Below are 13,184 nucleotides of genomic sequence, written 5' to 3' on the forward strand. Positions count from 1 at the left end.
AGCTCATAAATTATCCATTTGATACACCTTCACAAGCCAAGAAGTGTATAAAGTCTTACTAATTTTCATGTTTTAATCAAACTCCACTCTTAAATCAAACGGTCATAAAGCAGCCTTCCCAAGTAAATAGAAGCAGGCATCTCCTGGAATATCCATTGGGGTACAGGAAACCTAGGTATATAGCATAGCAGGCCTCCATATGCAATAGCTGCTCCAGTGAAATACAGCTGTAGACTCATTTGTCTCACCAGAGACTATATAGCTCTTAATGACAGCAGCCAGAAAACGGTTGAGTTTCAGGTGTCTGGCACATCTGGTGTATTTTTCTTCCCTTAAATAAACAACAGGCTTTCATTTCTCTTTCCCTCTCTGAAATGGTCCCATTCTTCGTTTTTTGCAACACTGTATACACCACTTTCACAATGCAAATTCCAAGCAGCATAGCTCTTCTCCACAAGCCTCTCCATGGTAACACAGGTTAGTTGAGCTTTCACTGTTTTCCATCCCAAGGTTCCTCCCAGTCTATGAGGGGAGCAGGGCCTTCTCCATTCAGGTGCCCCATTTATGAAACACATACCCTGAGGAGGGTGTCTATGACACTCTAGCTCAGAGTAAGGGCCTTTCTATTCTGTCTGTCCACCTTTGCCTATTCTTGTCTTCTTTCCCACGAGTTTGTCCCCTTGTACTGCACATATTGCCCAATTGGTCTGATGCTGGTCCCTCCAGCTATGTGGCTCAGTTTGGTTTGTCTTTGTTTCATCACATACAGCTTCTCACATATACTACTGTGAGAGAAGTGCTTTAAACTAGTTAAAAGGGAAGCAAAGAAAAGGGTTTCTTTTCCCCATCTCCCCTGCCGTCCTCTCCTCTCCTTCAGTAACAGTAGTCTGCATCTTACATTGCATGACACTCCCAAATAATAAGCAGGAAGATAGATTATGAATAGCAAATTGTAATTCATCCAGCAAAGCCAACAATTATATTGAGTCACACAGGATGCTACACCAGTGTTTTCACTTTATGGCTTCAACACTTTAGCACAGGAATCTGTTCATAGAGGGAAACAGGAAATACTGAAGCTGAGCTAGTGAACTTTAGCCAGTGGGTCTAGCAGCCTCACTCAGAATACATCCAACAGCAGCAGAACCATCCACCCCAATTATCTAGAAGGCTGCTGCCTCTCACAGAATGAACATAGTAGCAAATATATTTGTGACAGGACAGCACACAAGATTCATAGTGGAAAGGCAACCTGGTTCCCTTTGTTGAAGGGCTGAGTTCTGTATTATTCACATATTTAATGTATACATATTACATACTAAGGTGTCCTGATGTCCCAAGTCAAAAAGTAAGATGTTTGGTTTCTCCCAGCAGCTTTTCAAAATTCATGCTACATCCATGCTCAAACATTGCCAAATAACACGTCAAGAGCAGAAACTGTCAGTTTTGGAGTGTCTCTGGTGCCAAAGTGAGCATGGAGTGAACAAAATGATAATGAGTAATGATGTCTTGTGATTATAAACATTCTCCGTATATGGTGATCTGCAGAGATTCACAATGCTGGACATTACTGCCTTTATAATGGCTACTTTCTTTTCCTAGCTGGGCAAAGCAGAACTGTATTATCCAGAAGTGTGATAATTTGGTCTAATTTAGGAAAGGCAAAATCTCTTATAGCTCTACTTTTCAGCAAGCCAAGCTTACTGAAAGACAGATGCATATCCTTCTACTGGACATACTATATTGCACAGGACTGAAATTCCATGATGATTACTGGTCATGTAGATCAGACTGAAACAGAAATAGGGCATTTGAGCATCACAATATTTATGTTTTGCTAATGGTAGAGGAAAGCAAATATAAGGAATCATTAAAAGCTGTGGACAAATTACTCTATAATGAAGTCAGATTAGTAATAAAGTCAAGGCAAGTTCTTTTGCAAAATATTCATCCCTTTTCTCGACAAGCTAGAGAGTGGAAATTGAAAGGCTTCAACACAAGGGACAGGTTTTTTGTAAAAAATGTTCCGGTTTCTCATCCAGCTCTAGCCACTATGTTCTGGAGCAGTACAAGCATTAATTAACTGCTTACATTGTTCCAATATTTGGTTTTTCTTCTTTAATCTTTAATCTTATTTCAACTGTGAACAAAGAGCCAATTGCGCATCTCCCCAAAATAAACAATTTCTGGAATTCATAAGTTGCAGTCATACTTCATGTGCTGTTAAGAACATTTCTTCTAAGGGGCAAGCCCAAAGCTACATAATAAGTTCCTCTCTAATGGAATCCACCACAACAAAGACATACACTGGAACAGAGCTTGGAGGGAGGCCATGCGGGAAAGGATGATACTTTTCAAATTAATACAGGATTGAAGACTTTAATAAGACCTGGTCAGTATTTTACAGATTTGTGATCAGCCATTGTGGGACAAGTAAAACAATCATATTGAGTGAGCGAATGGTGTCATGACATCTATATCTACCAATTTCTGCACTTCTTCATTATTCCTTTTATTCATATATCTAGCACACTGATTACTTCTCCTTTGCTTGTTAAGCTTGTTTGGAATTTAATTTCTTTTCAGTTTTTGTGTTTTTTCCCCACATTCTTGACTTTTCACTAATAATGTTATATGTTGACCCCATTTTGCTACTGTTGTAAAGAGTGAAATATTGCACAATAGATTCATGTTCATTCCATTTTTCCGCACTAAATTGGGATAAGAATCCTTTTTTTATATAAGTCTATAACAGTCAAAATCCAGCAGGAGTTTGAAATATGACCAAATATTGGAACATCAAGAGGCTTACTAAAAACCAGAATCATAACTAGCAACCTCACATTATCTCCCTTCACACAACAAGATGTATATTTTTGTCATCTTTTCCTTTTTGGACCATTCAAACTATAACCCCATAAATTACCGTTTAATTTCTAGTCAAGGGCTGCAGAAATGAGGAGTCATGATTTACGGTGATACGTCAGTCAACAGCAACAGGAAGTACAAAAAGGATTCTTTAACCAGTGTTCTGGGATCAGAAATGATTTTGTGAAGTAGGAGTAGATAATGCTGATTAAGTCTCCTTGAATTTTTATTGTCTAGTTTTCCACATGATTTTAATTGTTGAGATGGAAACAGCAGCATCTGAAATAACTGGAAGCACAGTAAAAAATAGGAGTTCAAGATCGGGCAAATGCAGCCATTTTGGCTTTCACTAAAACAACATTGGTTTGGATGGATGCTGCATATCGACGGTGGCTCAAAGCAGAAGGAGACTCTCTAACTCCTTATTTACATTGTCAAAAAGGCACTAAGGAGGTCCTGAAATTCCATCTTACTACTGCTAACCATATTTATTAGGGTATTGCCTAAGGACCAACCAAGAATGGGGCCTGTTGTGCTGAGCACTGTATAAGCAGAGCAGAAGAGGGGCAGGATGAGGCGGGGTGGGGGCTGGGGCTTGGGAGAAGGGGTGGGGTGGGTCAGGAAGAGGTGGAGCAGGGGTGGGGCCTTGGGGGAAGGGGTGGAGTAAGGGCGGGACCTGGGGCAGAGTCAGGGGTGGAGCACACCCCAGCACATTGGAAAGTCAGCACCTGTGTGTTGTTGCATAGCTAGGAGTTTGATAGATATCTCTGGCATCCCATTAAATGTGTCTTTTATTAGTTGCTACTTACACTCTTCAAGTGTTAAAACACAAGTACATTTTCACAATTACACAATAAAACAAGGTTCTCAATACTGCAGCTGGGTTCTCACTTCACTTCATTCTTGTATCTCACTGACTGACTGGCAATGCTCTACCCCTTATATACCTGTGAGGGCCTGGCTGAGAACAACGTTCCAGGAGGTTAAAGGAAAACATAATTCTCAGAAAGTCTGGAAGGTTCCACAAGATTCTACAAAGGTCCAGAACATTCTAGGACAGGGGTGGCCAACCTGTGGCTCCGGAGCCACATGCGGCTCTTCAGAAGTTAACACGCAGCTCCTTGGATAGGCACCAACTCCGGGGTTGGAGCTACAGGTGCTAACTTTCCAGTGTGTCGGGGGGTGCTCACTGCTCAATCCCTGGCTCTGCCACAGGCCCTGCCCCCACTCCACCCCTTCCCATGCCCTCCCCTGAGCCTGCCGTGCCCTCACTCCTTCCCCCTCCCCCCAGAGCCTCCTGCATGCCACAAAACAGCTGATCGGGAGGTGTGGGGAGGGAGAGAGAGGCGCTGATTGGTGGGGCTGCTGGCCGGCGGGAGGTGCTGGGAGCAGGGGGTGGGGGAAGCTAATGGGGGGCTGCTGACATATTACTGTGGCTCTTTGGCAATGTACATTGGTAAATTCTGGCTCCTTCTCAGGCTCAGGTTGGCCACCCCTGTTCTAGGAGGTTAGTGAAAGATGAATCCACATACAGAATAACTGAAACATTTTACTTCAAACATTCTATTTTCCCTTTTGTCACCACCAACAAAAACAGTATCCAAAGCCCATCACTCCACAAGCCCGGCGACCCAGATGGTTGCCTGGGTCACCTGCCTCTAAATCTCACCCTAGGGACCGCAGCAGAGGTTGGATAGAGAGAGGTCCTAAAAAACATATTACCAAAATAGGATTGGATTTAACATTAATCTGGCAACTGGCTTGGATTAAAATAAACCACCAAACCCCATCTGGGCAATGCTTTATCCAAGGGGGAAAAAAATCCTTTCTGACCCCCAATGCAATCAGTTCGTGCACTGTAGCACATTTGGCTATACCTCCCATGCACAGCTATTATTGAGTATTATTGAGGATCATAAAAATTAATTATTGTTGATATTACCTTTTAAAAATATATATATATACAGCCAAAGCACTGCTCAGTTAACTGTCCATAGCAGTGAAATGCAGAGTTTAATATTACCCTGAATACAGGGGTGTTTCTTTTTTCTTGGTTGTAAACTGACAGTTCTTCAATTTCATTGAGAAATTAATTGCGTCATTTCATATTATAGGACCCCCACTGAAATTTCTTTCAGTAAAGAAGGAGAAATATTCATCATACATTTTTGGTGTACTACATCTGTTATTCAAATTGAGCAAAATTATGAATGGGCACTTAGCTTTGTAAATCATATAGTTATCAACTGAGTGTGTCTGTTGTGGGCTACCCTGGTTTAAAAAAACAAAGCCTGCAGTTCTCTATCCTAATGGTCCAAAACCCTGCAGCTTAAAATAGGGAGGGAAGGAGCAAGAGAATGTGGTATAGTGGTTAGAGACTAGTCAAGATTCTATTCTTGGCTCTGCCATTACGTTGGTGTATGAGCTTTGTCAAGTAACTTAACCGCTCTGTGCCTTAGAATATGCCTTCACTTTGAGTTAACTAAGGTGATGGGGACCCGGGATTTAACCTAGCTGGGGCATGAGTAAGCCACTCAACAAAGCCCTGCTCAAATTACTGTGTCTCACTGGTGCTGCGCTCCCGCATCTGTGTTACTAGGACTTCTGATGCTCTGTGGTTCTTTCCCAGTGAACTGTAAGAGAACTTGTCTGTCCTTCAGGCTATCAGTGGGAATTGTGAGAAGGCATTAGTGGTCTATGGGCCCTTGAGTGATTTTGCCTATGTCCGCGCTGCAAAGAGGTTGGGTTACCAGCCCAAGTGAAAGCAGCACCTGAGATTTAGCTTATACCCCAGGACAGGCCAGGTACGCAGGGTAGAAAACACCATTAAACTCAGGTGAAGACATACTTACTCTTCCAATTAGAGCTGGGTGGAGAAAGGCAATTCCATTTCTCAGAGGATTTGGATATTTCAAAATTGGTTTTGTTCCAATTATTCATAATGAAAAAAACTCTGAAATTATCCTCAAAAAGGAATGGAGCCCCCCAACACTGGGGCAGTCTGCCTGGTAAACTGCCCTGGAACTGTAGAGCCCAGGAAAGTCCTATATTTCCCAGCAGCCCCTCATGTAGGCTGCCAAGGAGCAAGTCAGGTGAGTTGGCAGGAATTCAGGCATGGGTTCCAAAGGGTTCTCTCTGAAATAGTTGAATTTTGACAAATTGTCAAATTCTGAAGAAAAATGTTTAATCAGAATTTTTCTGAGCCGCTCTAATACTGATACACACTTAGTGATCTCATGGGAGTGTAGCAGGAGTTAATTCATTAATATTTCTCTAGAGTTGAATTCTGTTGATGGAAGATGCTAGGGATGTATTACACTATTACTATAATGTTACACTATAGTGTTTTGAATCATTACAATGGAATATCTCAGGGTTTTTTTTCCCCCAATATAAAGGAATATTCTCAACTAGGAATAAGGCAAAAGATCATTTACTTTTGGGTGATGTGACAACATTGCTAGCCTACTAAAGTGTTTAACTCTCAGTTTATAATGAAAATAGTCCGCACAGCTGCATAAAGTGAAATGTAGGGTCATTTGCTTCAGGTCAAGTAGTAGAAGGGGTTGCTGTGTTCTGAAAGCAACTGGTATGGTTTCCTGCTTGGACCCTGAATTTACCAGATTTTAATCAGCAAAACCTAGATACCACTGATTGGCACTTTACAGATGCTTATTTCAATTTTAAGGCCAGAAGGGACTTCTACGGTAACCTTGTCAAATCTCTGCATAACACAGGCCAAAGCAATCCACCTAGTAATTTCTACAGTGAAGAGAATTATTCGTCACTACTATGCAAATGAACATTATCAAACCCAATAACACTTAACTGAATAGAAATACTTGTGATCTCGATTTAACAACGTGAAATGGTAATGGATTTCCTACTTCCCTTGGTAAACTGTTCCAATGATTAACAGACTAAATATGCTGATAGATAAAAATCAGATCCTTGCAACATTTTGGCCTAGTCGTTTTTAAAAATAACTAGGCCAAAACTCTGTGTGTCTATTATATAGCCCAGAGAAAAGCTCTATAGATAAGTACTATTCACATGCTACCTAATGCCTGCATTTCCCATGTGGAAAACTGAGATGAATAGTCAGATACATGTGAATTTTCCACAGTTTTCACAAAAATTCTGAGGGAAAATACCCAAACAAACAAACCCAACTTCCTTTCAAGGACAACAACATCTGTTCCTTTCTAACTTCATGTTCCTAGATTTATGAGCTACTTTCTTTTTTCAACTTTTGCACTTTCATTTTAACTTTCGTTTTGTGTAACTTACTTTACATACTGTCACAGATGAAAACATGTGGAAAAGAAAAACAATGGGTTTGACTCTTGGGATCTCTCCTAAGTTCTCTTAATGAGTATATAAGATAATCAGAATATGAAATTAATATCCTGTCTTGGAGTCTCAAAAATGTATGTTCTTTTCTGATAAGATAAATTCCATTGCAGAAGAACTCTTTAAAGAAAATCTCCTGTCTAGCCATTTTTAATTTTTTTTAAAATGTATGTCTAGTTTAATATTTATATTGTGTGATGAAGCACATTATCACTAATGATTCATCATAACGTCTATAGCCTATTTTTCCTAGTGTAGAAAAACTGAAGTGTGTTCAATAGGAAATACTGTCCTTCTGAGCCCCTGAAATGTCAGAGTAACAGAAAGAGCAACATCGCACAAACTAACTAAAGATGTACACATATGGTATGAAGTATGCAGATTGCGATCTCAAAGACTAGGGCTATTAAGCGGCAGTCTAACAGCACTGCACACAGCTGCAGTGCTCCAACAGCACTGGACTAGAACCATAAGCAAGACACCAATATGACCCTATTGGTTTATAAACAATAATAAAATTGAATCAAATGTGAAGGGCACTGACCACATTAGGTTATAAACAATGGATCAGGCGCACAGGAACATGTTGACTTAAAGCAATGATTTAATTGTCTAAAAATTAAATGGAGCACAGCTTCTTTACACAAGTTAATAACGAGAACATGTGCTCCATTATTTCCCACTCCTGATTATTACATATAGATCCAAAAAAGTATGCAATTTCATATCTCAGCCTCTGGCTAATTTAGAAATTGGAAATTTAGAACGGATGCACAATGATAATTTCCAGTAGTTGTACAATTACAGCTACACTACACACTACCTCCCAGCTGTGTGAGCTGGAAGGGACATAATAAGGTTCCCCAAGGCAAAGAGTAGCAGTGGGCAGAAGCCATGGAACCAGTGGATTTTCCATGCATGGTGCATAGTTTAACTGTCATGGATTGTGACTGCAAGTATTTAAACTTAATCTGCCACACAGCAGGATCTAATATAAACATATCATCAATTGATCATGAATTTTTAATATGAACTACACTAGTAGCTCGATGAATGAAAGCTGTGGTCTTAATAATCTTGAATGATAAAGCACTTCCTCATCTCCAAATGGCTAATTGTCCATATAACACATGTGGACTAGGCATTATCATTCCCATTTTATAAATGAGGAAACGGAAGCACAAAAAAATTTAAAGGACTTGCCCAAAGTCATACACCTAATCAGTGGCAGAGCTGGAACTAAAATTTAAGAGCTGTCCCTTTGCTTAATAATTTTGAGAGTACTCTGACAGTAAGCCAGATCACTGTGGTAGGAGATGGCAGAGTCCTTTTAGATTATCAAGGTCCAGTTCCCTTGAGGAGTAGGTTATAGTCCAGTGGCAGGCAATCTGCGGCCCATCAGGGTAATCTGATTGCGGGCCACGAGACATTTTGCTGATGTTGACCGTCCGCAGGGACCACCCCCACAGCTCCCAGTGGCCGCGGTTCACCGTTCCTGGTCAACAGGAGCTGCGGGAAGCGGCGGCCAGCAAGTCCCTGCAGCCCACCATTTCCTGCAGCTCCCATTGGCAGGGAACGGCGAACCGCAACCACTGGGAGGTGCAGGGGGCTGTGCCTGCGGATGGTCAGTGCCAGCAAAATGTTTCGTGGCCCGCAATCAGATTACCCTGATGGGCCGCATGTGGCCTGCGGGCCGCAGGTTGCCCACCACTGTCTCTCATTAAGGATGTGAGTCCTATTGTTATTGATTGGAATGTTTTATTCAGGATATAAGAAAAAGAATCTTTTTTTTATCCTGTTACCATTTAATCCTGAAATGCAGTGGTGCATTGTGGGTAGTAATGAGATCCTTTTGGTCTAAAATACAGAAATATCAGCTTTTTTATTCAATAAATGAGGACCACAGCCTGCAAATAAAAACAGCCACTGATCTCCAATGTATGTATCACTGCAGTCAAACAGAATTATCTGTAACCATCCATACTTGCAGGGGAAAATTAACACAAATTGCCAATTGCCAAATGAAGATTTAAAATACAAAAGGAAATAAAATTTGCCAAATATTGTGCACCAACTCTGATTTCAGTGTATTAAGAACATAAGAACGGCCATTCTGGGTCAGACCAAAGGTCCATCCAGCCCAGTATCCTGTCTACTGACAGGGGCCAATGCCAGGTGCCCCAGAGGGAGTGAACCTAACTGGTAATGATCTAGTGATCTCTCTCCTGCCATTCATCTCCACCCTCTGACAAACAGAGGCTAGGGACACCATTCCTTACCCATCGTGGTTAATAGCCATTAATGGACTTAACCTCCATGAATTTATCCAGTTCTCTTTTAAACCCTGTTATAGTCCTAGCCTTCACAACCTCCTCAAGCAAGGAGTTCCACAGGTTCTCTGAGCGCTGAGTGAAGAACTTCCTCTAATTTGTTTTAACCCTGCTACCCATTAATTTCATTTGGTGGCCCCTAGTTCTTATGTTATGGGAACAAGTAAGTAACTTTTCCTTATTCACTTTCTCCACACCACTCATGATTTTATATACCTCTATCATAACATATTGTTATTAGTTTTTATTACAGTCATGCGTAAAGGACCCAATCAGGCTTGGGACCCCATTGTGCTTGATGCTGTGCAATCTCAGGGTAAAGAAACAGTCCTTGCTTCACAGAGTTTGCCTCTGAAACAAGATGTCAGAACAATAGGCAGGAAAAGGGGTTGGAGTACAAGGGAAGCAATAATAAGAACACGCATTTGCATAAGTCAACGCCTCACAGTCCGGGGAGGGGTGGGGGGGGTCAAATGGGTTTTTGTTAATTTTGAATTAAGATATAAACTAGGGCTAATTGATGGGAAAAAAGTTTTTGATTAAACAAAAATCCAAAAACTAATTTCTGGTTTTCAGTTTTGCAGCAAAAAGTCAACATTTTCCCAAAACAATTTTTTGTTTTTGTCAAAAAGTTGTCTTCAGGAAAAAAATCTTTTTCCAACCAGCTCTCATTTGAACAACAAACAAGATAAATATCAGACACCCCCTAGTGCCCCCCTACTTAAAGTTAATTTTTTAATAGCAATGAATTTTCTAAAACCTTCCAAGTACCATTTTTGTTAACAGTAGGTTGATCGTTCCTGTTTCTCTGCTATACTCTGCTCCTTGTGCTGACAGATATGTCCCACCACTTCGAAGATTAGGATTCTAGTGAATTTCACTATACAGCTGTCAGCACACAACCAGAGGAGGACAAAAACTGGCAGGGTAGAAGAGTGGAGAGAAAAGGGTGACAGCTCCAGAAGTGAGATTTGGAGTGATGGAAAAGAAAAGGAGATAACTGGGATGAGAGAGAGAGAAAAGAAGATTATTTGTGACAGAGAGAAGATAATACAGATTCAAGTACAGACAATACTGAAAGTCTCAAGGAAAATGTTTTTTTGTACAAATCTCAGAGGCTTTTCCCCCCTCTTTTATCTCTCCAGATTTCTGTCCTTTTGGGATAACCAAATGTACATATTAATTGGGCTTTACTTTGAAAATATTGCTTTGCTTTCAGATGAATACATAGTTATGCCAGGTGGCAATGTTACATGCCGGTTTTCAAGTTCTTTTTCTTAGATTATGAGCAGCTTTTGACTCTTGGGAAGACTTGCTGTGTTAGTTTTGATTTAAAAGTAAGGTTTTGTAAAGAGAAAAGGAGTACTTGTGGCACCTTAGAGACTAGTCTCTAAGGTGCCACAAGTACTCCTTTTCTTTTTGCGAATACAGACTAACACGGCTGTTACTTTGAAACCTGTCGTTTTGTAAAGAAGCACTTTTGGGAGAGAAGGAACTGTGCCAGCAATGGAGGAGCCCGTTTTCTGCCTTAGGCTCTCATTAGAGACAATTATGGAGGCAGAGAGGAGTGATTCATGCTGGGCTAAGACTCCTGAAAGATGGGATTGCCTAAAGTTTACACTTAGTACACAGTAAGATAGCAACAATGTTTTCTCCTCCACTGGCATGGTAAGGTCTCAAATGCCAGCTATCACTCACCAACGGGTGACTTCGTGTAAGAATGAGGGTCAACAAGATATTTAACCAGATTCTTACGTTTTTCAACCCAACGGAAACCTTCAGTGAGATGACAGGAGAGAGCAGTGAAACAAAAAGCCACTCTACCGCCCCACGATGCATTTCTTACCTTCCCCTCAAATCTGGCCGTGCCTCCCAGCAGCACCCGGATATTCCTAGGAGGAAGCGTGAATGCTGGTGCTTCTGTTGGGACAGAGGGGCTGAGAGGTGAGTGCTCCAGCGTCACAGAGGTTTTGGAAATACGAGTTGATGACACCAGTTTCACATCTCCCATGGTTAGAGCTTTCAAAGACAAAGAGAAACAAGAAGTAAAATATTGACTTGTTACTATTATTTATATAACAGTAGCAACTAGGGGCTGCTAAGATCAGGGCTTGGTTGTGCCGTATGTACACATAGTACATACAAGACAATCCCTGCCCAAAGAGCCTTCAGTCTAAAGTGATATGTATTATTCCCATCTTTCAGATGGCGAACTGAGGCCCTAAGAGTTTAAGTGACTTGCCTAAGATCACACAGTAAATCAGTGAGAGTCTTGAACTTCATGCAAACCTCCCAAGTCCCAGTCCAGTGCCTTAACCACAAGCACAGCCTTCTCAGCTGTGCTATAATTGTAATAGTGCACTTAAAGTTGGTTTTAACAATATGACTCTTTGGTTTTCCTGGCGTAGAATACACTGACAATCAATAGGCTGTAAAAGCAGAGTCAACGTTGAACAAATACATGTGACATAAAGAGAGTTCTATTTCCAATGGATTTAAGTTATAAATGTGAATACTGAAAGTCTGACTTTTCATACCATGCTTTCAAGAGCTTAAGAAATATCTGCAAATCTCCCTCCAAAGAAACACACTGCAGATACACAGGGGATACTTATTTTGCAAGCATTCCAAACCCTCAATTTCCAAAAAGAAAAGTAAAGTAAAGTAAAGGCTTTCTACATGCACGAGAAAAAGCAAGGAGATCAAAGCTAGAGAGGCAACTACACCAGACTGCAACTGAAATGGCATTTTTAGAAGTCCCATCATGGATAGCTGTCGCATCATGGATAGCTCTCCCATCAGAGACAGCTCACTGTGGAATGTCTATGTACATCACACTGCCAATGTGAGAAGAGATCAGAAATATTCCCTACTCAAATGGAACAATTATCATTATTTGTATTACAGCAGGACCTAGACGTTCCAACAAATATCTGGGCCCCATTATGCTGAACACTGTACACACCCACAGGAAAACACAGTTCCTGCCCCAAAACACTTATGATATAAATAGACGAGATGGACAAATAACAGGAGGGAAGAAATGACTAAGGTCACACTGCAGATCAGTGGCAGAGTCATGAATAGAACTCAGGTCTCGTAAGTCCCAGTTCAGTGCCCCATCTATTAACCCATGCTACCTCAGTTTCTGATATCACTTGTAACAGATATAAATACATAACTAGGCAGTAAAAGTTTAACTTAAATAGGCAGGAATTGTGCAAATTTAGCGCTGCATTGTTCCTGGCCCTTCCACAGATGCAGAGGGCATGCCATCTCAAAAGGTGCTAGGGGAAAAAAAAAACACAGCAACCCAGGGGTTGCCCACAACCCTAGAGGAAGTGGGGAAGTGCCAAAGTTACAGCTCCATTTCTCCAATGTCAGGCATGCTATGGGGAGCAGTCTGCACCCTCTCAGGTTGCATGCTCCCCCAACACATTCAGGAGCCTTCCAAAGCTCCCCCTGGGAAGGTGCAGCACAAGTGCCATGTTCAGTGGCATGTTTAAATGGCCAAGTGTTATAGGGGCAGCAGTGTAAAATCTGGTCCATTTAAAACAAAAGTGTCATTGCAAGTTCTGCATCTACCTCTGCCAATTTTTGTGGTTTTAGAATCACGTTTTCCTCTTTTATTTA

At 41.2% G+C, this 13,184-nt stretch overlaps 1 protein-coding gene across 3 annotated transcripts in view; it reads right to left on the bottom strand.

Moving 5' to 3' along the window:
- The window catches only part of MYLK (myosin light chain kinase), a 324,299-nt gene that overhangs the window by 212,734 nt on the left and 98,381 nt on the right, over positions 1-13,184 (bottom strand). For all 3 annotated transcript variants that reach the window (XM_073305128.1, XM_073305127.1, XM_073305130.1), the window contains exon 2: positions 11,398-11,570. In XM_073305128.1, the coding sequence (XP_073161229.1) occupies positions 11,398-11,562 (165 nt within the window). In that variant the 5' untranslated portion in view covers positions 11,563-11,570. The remainder of the gene's footprint in view (positions 1-11,397; positions 11,571-13,184) is intronic.

Source organism: Lepidochelys kempii, chromosome 11, assembly GCF_965140265.1.
Source record: "Lepidochelys kempii isolate rLepKem1 chromosome 11, rLepKem1.hap2, whole genome shotgun sequence".
Classification (NCBI taxonomy): Eukaryota; Metazoa; Chordata; order Testudines; family Cheloniidae; genus Lepidochelys; species Lepidochelys kempii.